The sequence below is a fragment of the Patagioenas fasciata genome, chromosome Z (genome assembly GCF_037038585.1).
Source record: "Patagioenas fasciata isolate bPatFas1 chromosome Z, bPatFas1.hap1, whole genome shotgun sequence".
Classification (NCBI taxonomy): Eukaryota; Metazoa; Chordata; class Aves; order Columbiformes; family Columbidae; genus Patagioenas; species Patagioenas fasciata.
Window position 1 is genome coordinate 45,146,753 of NC_092560.1, and position 12,576 is coordinate 45,159,328.

A 12,576-nucleotide genomic window follows, 5' to 3' on the forward strand; every position below is an offset into this window, starting at 1 on the left:
GGACCCAGCAGGGGGTATAGCTGTATAAAGCAACAGGTAAGTCAAAGTTTATCAGCTAACTTGTCTGTCTTCATCTCTGAAAATACAGAAAATAAGAACTCAGCAACCTCTTTCCACCCTCAGCCCAACTACTAATACCCTGTTGGAGAAAGCAAGTAGCTTGCAACCAAGGCAGACTTGCATGTAATACCTCAGAAGACATAGTCCTTCTCTCCCCTTACTCTGAACATTATTACCTATGGCACAATGTGTGGTTATGAGAGTTGTCTCTTCCTTCCTCCCTTCCCACTGCCCTCATTTTAGGTTACGCTTCTGAACCAGCTTAAAACTGCTGACATCTGGAAAGGAAGTATTTTGATTCGTTCCACCATAAGGCAGCAAAACATATTTTTTGAGTCACAGTAATGTCTGTATATGGCTTTTAGATTGGATCTGATTCATATCCCAGCAGCCCAGAACAAAAGTATGCAGCTTCCATGTTGCTGTCTGCACCTGGCCATGTACAAATACACCTACTGTCTTTGAGTCTTTTGCACAATCTGCTATACATATGTTTCTCATCTAAAAAAAGCATTACCTGATGGACAGGATGCACTGCTTTATCCATAGCCTCCAGCCACCTATAATATGACAGAAAACGAGAATAGCTTAGTTTGGTAGAGCAGAATAAATGTGCTTCACTGCCTCTTTTAAGTGTTGCTGACATAGACAGCATCTAAACAGATGTGCAATTTTCAGGACACATTCAAGGCTTCAAGATAGAAAAGCAGTGGATTAAATCTAAATAAATATTGCTAACTCACAGAAAAGTAAGTCTAAAAGCTTGCTGTGTAACTGATATAATAGATTAAGGCAGTATTGCAGGCAAGGGAATCTATATATTTCGAATATAGTTCAACATGTCAGACTAAATGATCACTCTTCCTGTGTCTTCGTTGTAATGTAGGTAAGGAATTTGTGGGAAATGTGAAGAATCCCCAAAATCAAGACTGCAGAATAAACCAAGCTATTTGTTGGCAAAGTTATTATTTTTGCACTATGCATAATATAGAATTTGAAAGCAGAAAATGCTCTGATTTTACAATGGTGGGTGCTATGTTAAGTAAAAAGATGTTAGAAAAGACGGGTGGAGGAATTCTAAATGTCATCCTAATTCATAGCTTTATATTTTTGATAATTCACAATAAAACAAAGTGGAAAATCAGATTAGATTTCAGTATATTTTGAAATGAAAGCCTAAAATGTTGTTACTTGTGGTTTGAGTAATTTTAGTCTCTTTGTTTTGTCCGCTATAGTCTTTGGAAAATGCAAAAATAATATTTTTTAAGTGTGAGTCAAGCCCAAACTTATTGTCTCTTGTCAGAAACAATATGCTTTTGTGGTATATTTGCATTTAAAATACTAAAACAATAATATGACAGAATGACGGAAGTGGAAGATGGGTTTGTATTTATTACTAGCACTGTTCTTTTTTGGCAGAAGATGGGATCATTCATATCGAACGACCAATAAGCAAGTTTACATCCACAGGAAGATCTATTTGAGCACAGAGAGAAGGCATAAGAATACGGGTGAAGATTTTTTGCTGGACTGTACTGGTTTTGACTGGGATAGAGCTAATTTTCTTCGTAGTAGCTAGTATGGGGCTATGTTTTGGATTTGTTCTGGAATCAGTGTTGATAATACTGGGATGTTTTAGCTACACAGAGTAAAGGCCCTTTCTGCTTTTCACACCACTCATCCAGTGAACAGCCTGGGGGCACACAAGAAGTTGAGAAGGGACACAGCCGGGACAGCTGACCCCAACTGACTGAAGAGATGTTCTGCGCTGTGTGTCATACTTGGTGTACAAAGCTGGGGCAAGAATGAAGCGGGGGATGTTCAGGGTCATGGTGTTTGTCTTCCCAAGTAACTGTTAGATGTGATGGAGCCTGGCTTTCATGGAAAAGTCTGAACACCCACCTGCTGATGGGAAGTGGTGAATTAATCCCTTGTTTTGCTCTGCTTGTGTGTGTGGCTTTTGCTTTATCTGTTGAAGTGCTTACATCTCAATGCACGAGTTCTTTCACTTTTGCTCCTCCAATTCTCTCCCCCATCCTGCTGTGGGGGGAGTGAGTGAGCATCTGTTGTGGTACTTAGTTGCCAGCTGGGGTTAAACCACCAGATGGAGATAAATCAAGAATTCAGGGCAATATTGAGAAAAACATGGATATTGAAGGCTTTACGAAAAAAATATCTCATTGAAAAATCTAAGAAATTGAAAAATACTTTTTGAAATTTCAGCAAATGAAAATTAGAAACACCATCTTCCCACAATAGCAGACAGTTGTTTTTTTTTTTTTTCCTACTGATTAATGCAGGCATTATGAACAACCTCCAAAAATTCATAAACCCTCTCCCCAAACCAGAATAACAAAACTGACCCTGTAAAACTGAAGATCACTTACCTCTTCATTTCTTGGTTGGAAGTTGCACAGAAGTAGAAAATCCTGTTTCCACTTTGAGGTATGCATTTAAAAACAAATGGTTTACCCAGACTGGTGTCAACATTAATTTCTGCTCCTTCCAGCTTTGTTACTTCCAGAGGTTTGCATTTCCCTTCATTCTGCAATTAGAGTGAAAGAGTGCCAAAGTTTGTAACTAAAATGAAACTGATTCCTCTGAGATGGGGATAAACTCAGGGAATATTCAAAGGTGTAGAAGTTGGTGATAAACTCTTACACTTTTGAAACGATGCCAATCATCATATGGTTTAATGATCAGCAGCTCCAGAAAATACAGTGAATATAAACTAGTCAAACACACTCCAAATTTGCATCTCTACTTTTGCTTTCTTAATTGTTTTTGGTTCATCAGAAGTCACATCTGAATGTGGAAACCGAACTAGGTTTTCGTAAATATTTCAACTTTTGAGGGTGCATCTGAGTGAGAATGGGATTTTCAATGTGCACCAAAGAACTCAGGAGCATGAGTTGCTTTACTAAGCAATGCTGCTTGCAGTCTGGATTTGTGTTGAAAACTTCACTTTGTATGTGCAGATCAAGGGAACAAAGACTTACATTCAGTAAACAGCATAATTTAAAAGGCTGGATTTCAGTTCCTTTGCAAAGTTGCCATAAATATTTGTATGTTCATAAGCTTTCCCACTCATTTCAGATGACTTTAAATGGAAAGCATTTCAAACCTTTGCACCATATTGTTCCCGATAAAGTTAAAGCTCTTTGAGACTGAAGGCTATTGCCAATGTCCATCTCTGTGGTTAGTTATAAGAAGCCATTTGGCTCCTTAATGCAGTTAGGTAGGTAAAGCAGTTCCTCCTGCCACTTTTCCACCCCAGCTCCAAAGTACATTTTAAAACTCAAAATGAAGATGCACCTATTGGAAAGTGAAGTGTAGCTGTGTTTTATACAATATTCTTAGCCCACTTGCTTTGAAAAGCTATGACTGGAGCTCCAACAGTTGCATCAAATTTGGCAGCAATAAAATGGAAAACGTGAGTTAATGCTGCAACATATGAAGAACGTTAGTGCCTTTTGCAAAATACACAGATGATGAAGTCTCATAGAATAAAGTCAGTCATTTATTGGGAGTTAATTAAAGGTTGTCAGTTGGAGCTCAATTGTAAATGCCACATGTAGTTTTTTAATTAGCCTAAAAATAAGCATACATATCTTTCCATGAATAAAATACGCACCTGTGCATATTAGATTGTTAAATAGTCGGTTGTATGCTCAATGACACGTGTAATTATCACTTTGTTACACATGAATTTTCTGTAGGAAGGAAATACCTAATATTGAAAAACAGTGTAAATAAACATTCATTAATGCATTTCCTAGATTCTTCTGCCTGTTTTTTTTTTTTTTTTTCAAGTCCAAATCTGAAGTCAGTACAGAAGATAAAGGCTATCCAGAAAGTCATCAGTGCTGTGTGTACATTGCAAAGACAGTATGGCCAAAATATGTATTCAGGCTCCAAATCACATTCCTAGTGGAAAGAATAATAAGTGCTAGGTTGATGAAGTATTGGATAGGATCCTGTCTATGATCTGGGTTCTGCTGACTGTCCTAGCCTGAAGGCAATAGTCACTGCAGATACACTATTATGACACATCCTTACAAACTTCTTTTCTAAACACTGGTGAATCACAAATCAATCCTATTTAATTTGGTATAAATACTTCCAGAAAACAAAGGACATTCATAGCATTTCCTGAATGATTCCCTGTGTTCAAAGAATTTTATTTGAGTAGAGTTATATATGTTGTTCTAGTTAAGCTTCTTTGTCTATTAGAAAGGAGAAGCTGAAAAGATATATGAACATTTTGTGTTATTTGCAGTGAAAGAAATAAAAATTAACAACAGGGATAACTATGTAAAGAGATCAAAACTAAGCTACACAGCAGACTGCAAGTATGGGAAAAATGGAATAAAAGTAACTACAAAAAACAAGATCAAATCCTAGAAGAAATAACAGAAAAAAATCTAAAACACATTGTGAAAACTGAGCAGTGCTAGAAAGCAGAAATGAAAAACTGGCTATCTCAGGAGGCTGGCAGTGGAAAGTGTAAGGCAGTTGCCCCTAGGTCACTGGTTTTATATTGGTTTCAGGTCAGTAGGGGCATGATGACATTTTTGACTGTATTTCAAAAATGTCTTCCGGGATGTGGCCCTGAGTTCTTAAACTAGTGATCTGTTAAATAGGATAGGAAAATGAACTATTTTTTCTTTTTGTATGTTATTTCTCATTTGCCTTTCTTCATCACAGATGATGTGGGCACGACTCTCCCTGACACTTAGGCTAGCAGCATTTTCAAAATCTGTTACTTCCTGTTTTTCTGTAACCATCTTCTCTCTACGGTCTGGTGCTGCTTGCTTGGTAGCCTCATTGTTCAGATATTTAGGAAATTATAGCTAGTGCCTGTTTACATTTCTTCTTTGAGCTGAGCACATTGGTGCAGAGGAGAGATTATGGCTTTTATGTCTTTTCCCACTACATATCTTTCCTTCTCCCGTGACGAAAGGACTTGCATATGTCAGTGAACAGAGAGCTCTAGATTTCACAACTGTCTGTATGTCATTTTTTGCCAGTAGAGCTAAATTTATGTAGTTTTTAATTTTGTTTTGCTTTAAACAATTTACATCTAGACTAGAGAGTGTAGAAACATACTGAAGAACAAGACAACAAGGAAAAAATATGTAAAAATCCTCTGATTTGAAGAATTATCCTACACCTAACAGTACTGGTTGTCAGACAAAGTACAATCAGGTGGTTTTGTAACATGGTTAATCTTCAAATTCGGGTTGGTTCTTTTGTTGACGTTGAGTCATTTGATGCAATTAATTGCACAAAAGGTAATGAACAGTTTATAGGACCTAGCCTTGCAGGAAGAACTACTGATTCGATTAAAATTTTGAACAACTTGAATCGGGTCAAATAATGTATCTGATTATGAGTCTGGGTCAGGGTATGCAATCTGTTAGTAGTCCAAACTTAATTTGCGCATCATATCAGCCAGTTTTATTTACAATTTATTAATAGAAATAATACAGTGGAAGTATTGGAAACCTTGGATTCAGCAGCTCCTTAAATGTAAATTGAAAAGTGTATCTCAGAGCCATGGAAATCATAGAAAATGTCGAGAAGAAATCAGATTGTATATCAGCTCTAAATTATGTGACAGCTCCCAGATCATGATAATAAAGCTCCAGGCAAGAATGAAGAACAAATAGAAGCAGTATCTTTACGAGCAGTGGCTCAGACCTAAATCTATTTAGAGCAAAGCCATTTATATAAAGTGCTTAGGCTTAATGATGAACACACAGGCCTGCTCAAGGCAACAAGGACTGTTTGTCATATATTGAAATGGTGTGAAGTATCCACACATGGCAGGCAGGGGATTGCTTTTTTGCTATAATAACCAAACTCTGTATACATCACAGAAATTAAAATAATCTAATAGCTATTCTATTCTATTCTATTCTATTCTATTCTATTCTATTCTATTCTATTCTATTCTATTCTATTCTATTCTATTCTATTCTATTCTATTCTATTCTATTCTATTCTATTCTATTCTATTCTATTCTATTCTATTCTATTCTATTCTATTCTATTCATTAACAGTCCTAAGGGTGCAGACAAGCAACCAGAAGCATGTACTGTAGTATCTGAGTTACAAAATTGATATAAATGCACTTTCTGTAAAATGTCCTGTTCCCATGTACAGAGAAGACAACTGTAAAAAGACAAGGGAACATTGCAGTCTATATGTAAATTTCCTCTCTGTGTTTAGGGAGAGCTTTCATGTGTTCTGTGATGTGTGTTCTGAGTGCAAAATGATATGTCTTCATGTGAATAAGAAATAGCAAATTGTTACACATTTTCCCAGTGTTCTGAATAAGACAGAGGGTTAGAAAAGAACGATTTATGAACACAAATTTATCCTAATAGAGACAATTAAGGAACAGTAATTTCTTTCAATCAGACAGCACTAAGGAATTATAAATGAGTAAAGCATTCTGCTGTGGAGCAAAAGTGAAGGTTATGGACCCCTCTGAATGTAAATAGCACTGTATAATTGTCTGAGCGACACTTAATTGCCAGTGTGCGTGCTGCATTAAACTGCAATAAACTGAGAAGACAAGATTCCTTTGAGCTATTGAAATGGATTGGTTTCATAACTGAAACATCATTTAGGTGATGTAACAGCTGTTTACCAAGCTGGGGTCTAATTGCTTTTGTATGTTAAGAAATGCACGTTTGTTCCCGTTGCCTGTGCCTCAGCTTTGAGAAGCTTTGCCTTAGACACTCACATGGTGCCTAAGGGATTCCTAAAGGCATTGAACTGGTAAGCCTAAGAAATCATAATTCTTTTTAAAATGGACATTCTTATATATAATCATAATGAAGACTGAACAAAGCACATCTCTCCCCTTTGTTGCTTCCACTGTGTTCAGTGAGAGCACTTCTCAAGAGTACGTGTTGCAGTTTTGTTACAGCATATTTCAGAGCATTACAACCCTGAACTAAAATGAAGGGCATTTCTGTGAGGCCTGGGCTAAACAAGAAGGTGAGTTTTCTCTTTATTCACAGTTCCAACTCCTGCTACATCTGAATCTCTAAAGCACGCATGCTCTTTTCTACTGTCAGGATAGTGATTTACACCTTAACTACTCCTTGTAACTAAACTGCTTCTACTTTGCTCCTGTCATAGTTTCTTCTTTGACTTTTCTTCAAGTTCAGACAAAATGCTGGCAGCAAAGTCAAGCTGTTTAGATGTTTTTTTCTAAATACTGTTGTTCCACATAGTTCTAAGCTGATGCAATTGGAGAGACAAACAGAATAAATGACAGAAGTAACATAAAGACCTGACAGACAAAGCTGATTTGACAAAAATACATCAGTTTCTTTTTTTTTCTGGAAAGGAAGTCTCCAAAGGAGATACATTGATAATACTTTCCTGTTTGGATCCAATAATCTTTACAGCATCTTCTAGACCATAACCTCAGTGATAATTATTTAATATTTTCCTTTTCAGGTACTAGATCAGTTATCTGTCTCACTATCTGCTTTCGCAGGGTGTAGTTGTGGAAAAGGAACCAGAAATAATTCCTAGGAACATAGCAAGACACGAAGCAGAGAGGAACTAAGGAATTGTTAAAACAGGATATTTTGTTAGTTCTTTTAAATTTATCAAATCTACTTATTTTCTCTCTTTTCTTTTTTTATTTTTGACCCCACAAATCACTTATTATACATATTTTTATCCAGTCTTACACAGCAAGAAAGCAACAAAGAATTGACTGACATTTTTAGTGGATTTGTATAAATCTCAGCATTTAATTAGCTGAGCTCCTTCCATGATGGGTATTTTTAATGAGGAATTTTGTGAAACATGTTTTTGGCTATAACGTTTTCTTTATCCTGGTGCTTTCCTATTGAGCCTAGAACACTGTTAGCTCTCTAGCAGGCATGTCTTCATGATAGAGGAATGCATGCTCCACAGATTTTAAGCCCATTACTGGCCCATTTGTTCCTGGGTCCCAGGAATTATGTTCCTTCTTTTCAATGGTTTTGCAAGATCATTATTTTTTTTTTTTTATCCTGAAGGCTGCAGCATGGTGTAAAGTTTCCAAGTTAGCTGACAGGTTCTCAAAGCTACTTGGTGATGGCAGCTCAGAGATCTGTGTGAACTTACTTGACTTGTTGAGGTGATGCTCTACTGCTGCAGCTAAATTGACTTTGTTATCTAACTGGTCTCATGTAAAGCTGAATAAGGTTTCTCTGTCCAAAACTGAAGTTTTGACCACAGGCTTTTTTTGTGATGATTTTGTGCTTACTGTGCTGAACAGCAAATGCTAGTTTTAGAGCAGCAGGCACTGCTGTCTGTAAAGAAAGGATGAATGCTTGACTATGCTGACATATTTTCAGCTTTCCCTGAAAAAAAATATATGTAAGTTCAGGCACAAGAAACTTGGTTGCTTTTACTCTCTTCAGGGTAGGAACTAAGTGTACATCATTGTCTATCTCCTCACAATGTACAGATATGTTTCTTTTGGCAGAAAAACTGAGCACATTGGCAAATAAGGAAATAGCAATGTTTGAGAAGATACAGTGATCTGGACAATGGGGAGTCAGAACTGTAGAGTGCCTAGTGGAACTCCACTGCTGCTAAGTGTAGGCAAAAATATGAGAAATCATTATATCTCCACAGATCTCACCAATTTACAAAGCAAGGTTCTCACCCAATGTGTCCAATATTTCTGCTATGAGGTTGCAAATTTAGCTATGTCCACTGAAATGAAAAACATGTTCTATTTACTTATATGGATTGTAGTGTCAAGGTCAGTAGCAGCATCTCGTTGAGGGAAAACAAATGACATTGTATGTAAACTGACTGAATCTGCTGCAACAGCTATCAGTTTGTCAAGATGTGATTGGATAGAGATGAGTATAAAACAAGCAGCAATTACATGTGCCAGTCAATATGTAAAAAGCTCTGAAAACATCAATCTCTCTTAAGGTAGGTTAGAAAAGGAAAGCTCAGGATGAATAATTTCTGCATGTAAATAGCAATGATGAGGAAATGTAGCTCTCTATGTTTGTTAATATGGGCTAAATCAGAAGATGAAACACCTTTTCCTTTCTCGATAACAAAACATATGCACCACTTCAGGCATAAATAAAATGCCTGGTTGTCTCCTACACAGGAAAATTGGGCATGACCTTGCTGGAGTAATTGGAATTACAGCAATGTAAGTTGCTGTTCTTAACACCAAAATCAAGATCTGAAAATTGATTACTCTGGTTAGTTTGTTGGATACTGGCATGAGATTATCCTGAAATATTTTTGTCTCCCTGAATTATTCTTGCTTTCAATGAACTGTTTCAAAGAACATCTTATATCCACTAAGTGGAAAAATTCTTCCTCCTGAGTGAAGCAAGGTCTGGAACATAATGTTTCCAACTTAATCATGCAGTTGAATTGTTACATTAATGCTGTGTTAAACTAAGCACATTATTGGTAATTGTCTTGGAAAATCAAGTGGGATGAGCAGCATCTGTATGCATTGTTCTTCTTATGCCCTGATAGAAACCATACTGAGAGAAGTGCCAACAAGTCCAATTGAGCTCCCTCTGACTTCATTTAGGCATTGGATCTCTCAGTATTGAAGAAATGTATTTGTATATAAGTGTCTGCCTTACGTCTTACTAAACGACTCTTCATACTACTCTGTAAGCACAGGAGGCAGTAAAGAAGGTCCCTGTGCTTTCAGTTGTTAAAATAGTATTGCAATATTTCAGTGTATTATTTGAAGTTCAGAAACAGAGAGAAACTGGCAAAAAATGGCATGAAATAATTTGAAAAGTGGTTGAATGGGACTAGTCTTGGATAATGCAAGAAAACAAGCAGTAGTTATTGCTATAAGATGTTTGTGTGGTGCTTTAAATTTATTTTCTCTTTTTAAGCAGAACCAAACACATGTTTTCAGTGATTAAAAAACTACTTTCAAAACAAAAGGTTGTTATGATTGAAATAATTATTTTTTCAGTGCAGTAAATAAGACTGAGGAAGAAAAGATATGGTTAAAAGGAAACCTGCTAGTTGAAAGAAATAATATTTATTTAAATATTGAATGTAAGATTATGGAGAACCTTCTAATCCTCAATCCAATTTATCTACCGCTCTCTGTCTTCAGAGGTACTTAATTGATTGGAAAGTGGAGAGCATTTAAAAGGCATAACTACAGGGTGTTTTTTACATTTCAGGAGTTTGATGAAGGACCTGACAAGGTTAAAATTGTCTCCAAGCAAATGTGCCTGTATGTTTGTATTCTTTTTAGTGTGTGATTTGTTTGTTTATCTGTTTTTGTTTTGAGTCCAGAATAAGTAGTGTTTAAATGACTATGGTCAAAAGTCAGACTGCCGTGTTGTATACTGAATGGTTTTACAGCATAATCCTGATTAGATGGGTAGTGTGACTATCATGGCATATGCATAGAAATAAGCCCATCAGATTTTCTGCTGGAAATGTCCGGTTGATAGAGAACAGTGGAAAAGAGAGCTTTTTCTAGAATTCTAATTCTTACAAAATGTCTTTTTCCCAGAGAGGTTTTTGGTATTGAACAAGAAACTTAAACATCAAAAGTTTGATTAATTTCAGTGTGGATGTGAAGCTTCAGTGCCTTGTGCAAATTATTTTCTTCATCTTTACAGTATTTTCCCTGAAAAACTGTGCTTAGAATCATCAGGAGAGACCAGAATGCACTGTGGCGGGGTATCAGAGATCTTGGACTATAGAGATAGATGAACCCTTTCAATCTTCAAATTATAGTCCTTGGTAAGCATAGCATCAGCGTCTTCGAGGCAAAAATAATTCGTTTTCTAGTTTTACTAAAAAGGGAAATTTTCAAGAGAGGATTTTACTGGAGTGGCTTTACTATTTATGGAAAAAAAATGACCAAACAGGCTAATATGTGTAAGCATCAAAATTGAAATACATAGACAGTAGATTGATGTATGAAATAAGAGAGATTACATAGTATCAAAAAAACAGTATAAAGATAGATTCATGATCAGGAGTGAACTCTGTAGTATTAATTTTCACATTATCTTCTGTTGGTTGAACTTCCTTTACAGTATCTTGTTGTCTAGATTATATTGCAAAATTGTACTGGTATGTCTACGTATGTATGTGTGTACATACGTCTACATCCTTCATAGGCTGAGTTGACCAGCAGCTGTGTGACTATGTTAGCAAAGATAAGAACTATTTACAGGGCAAGGACTTGGTGCCATGGTCAGGTTATCATGTAGTTTTGATTAAGGGTGGACATGTGTGTATTTCTTTGGTATGTGTTCAAATTGTGTGTTGTAGACAGACCTATTTCTACCTGTTTCTAACCAGCTCATATTTCCACAGATACCCTTCATAGAATCACAGAATGTTAGGGGTTGGAAGGGACCTTAAAAGATCATCTAGTCCAATCCCCCTGCCAGAGCAGGAACACTTAGATGAGGTTAAACAGGAATGAGTGCAGGCAGGGTCTGAATGTCTCCAGAGGAGCAGACTCCACAACCTCCCTGAGCAGCCTGTTCCAGTGTTCTGTCACCCTCTCTTCTCAACTTTAAATGGAACCTTCTGTGTTCCAGTTTATACCCATTGCCCCTTGTCAGTTGTCACCAAGAAGAGCCTGGCTCCATCCTCATGACACTCACTCTTTACATTTTTATAAACATTAATAAGGTCACCCATCAGTCTCCTCTTCTCCAAGCTAAAGAGACCCAGCTCCCTCAGCCTTTCCTCATAAGGGAGATGCTCCACTCCCTTAACCATCTTTGTGGCTCTGTGCTGGACTCTCTCCAGCAGTTCCTTGTCCTTCTTGAACTGAGGGGTCCAGAACTGGACCCAGTATTCCAGATGTGGTCTCACCAGGGCAGAGTAGAGGGGAAGGAGAACCTCTCTCAACCTATTAACCACCCCTCTTCTAATACATCCCAGGATGCCATTGGGCTTCCTGGCCACAAGGGCACAGTGCTGGCTCATGGTCATCCTGCTGTCCACCAGGACCCCCAGGTCCCTTTCCCCTACACTGCTCTCTAACAGGTTGTTTCCCAACTTATACTGGAACCAGCGGTTGTTCCTGCCCAGATGCAAGGCTCTGCACTTACCCCTGTTATATTTCATTAAATTTTCCCCTGCCCAACTCTCCAGCCTGTCCAGGTCTCGCTGGATGACCACACAGCCTTCTGGCGTGTCAGCCACTCCTCCCAGCTTGGTGTCATCACAGGTTACCTAGGAGATTCCCTGGAAGTTACATGGACTTCATCTAATGATAAATCAGGTTCACTAAGTTTTCTTGATATCAGGTTAAAATGAATGCTAAGTGGATAAGCTTGAATTTTTTTTACAAGCTGTAAAATGTTTTACCACAAAAAAAGCCCTGAACACATCACAGACTTTGAAATCCATTTAGTTTTACTGACATAGTTTAATCACTAAGCCACACAGGGGGGAGGGATTCGTAACTTGCAATAACATGCAGCGCTCCCTGAACTGCCTCACAGACTATA

At 37.4% G+C, this 12,576-nt stretch overlaps 1 protein-coding gene across 1 annotated transcript in view; it reads right to left on the reverse strand.

Moving 5' to 3' along the window:
• Positions 1–12,576, reverse strand: part of LOC139826385 (uncharacterized) — a 41,656-nt gene that overhangs the window by 9,314 nt on the left and 19,766 nt on the right. The window contains exons 8-9 of the mRNA XM_071802009.1: positions 2,448–2,605; positions 578–620 (exon numbers count right to left, since the gene is read on the reverse strand). Coding sequence (XP_071658110.1) covers positions 578–620; positions 2,448–2,605 — 201 coding nt within the window. The remainder of the gene's footprint in view (positions 1–577; positions 621–2,447; positions 2,606–12,576) is intronic.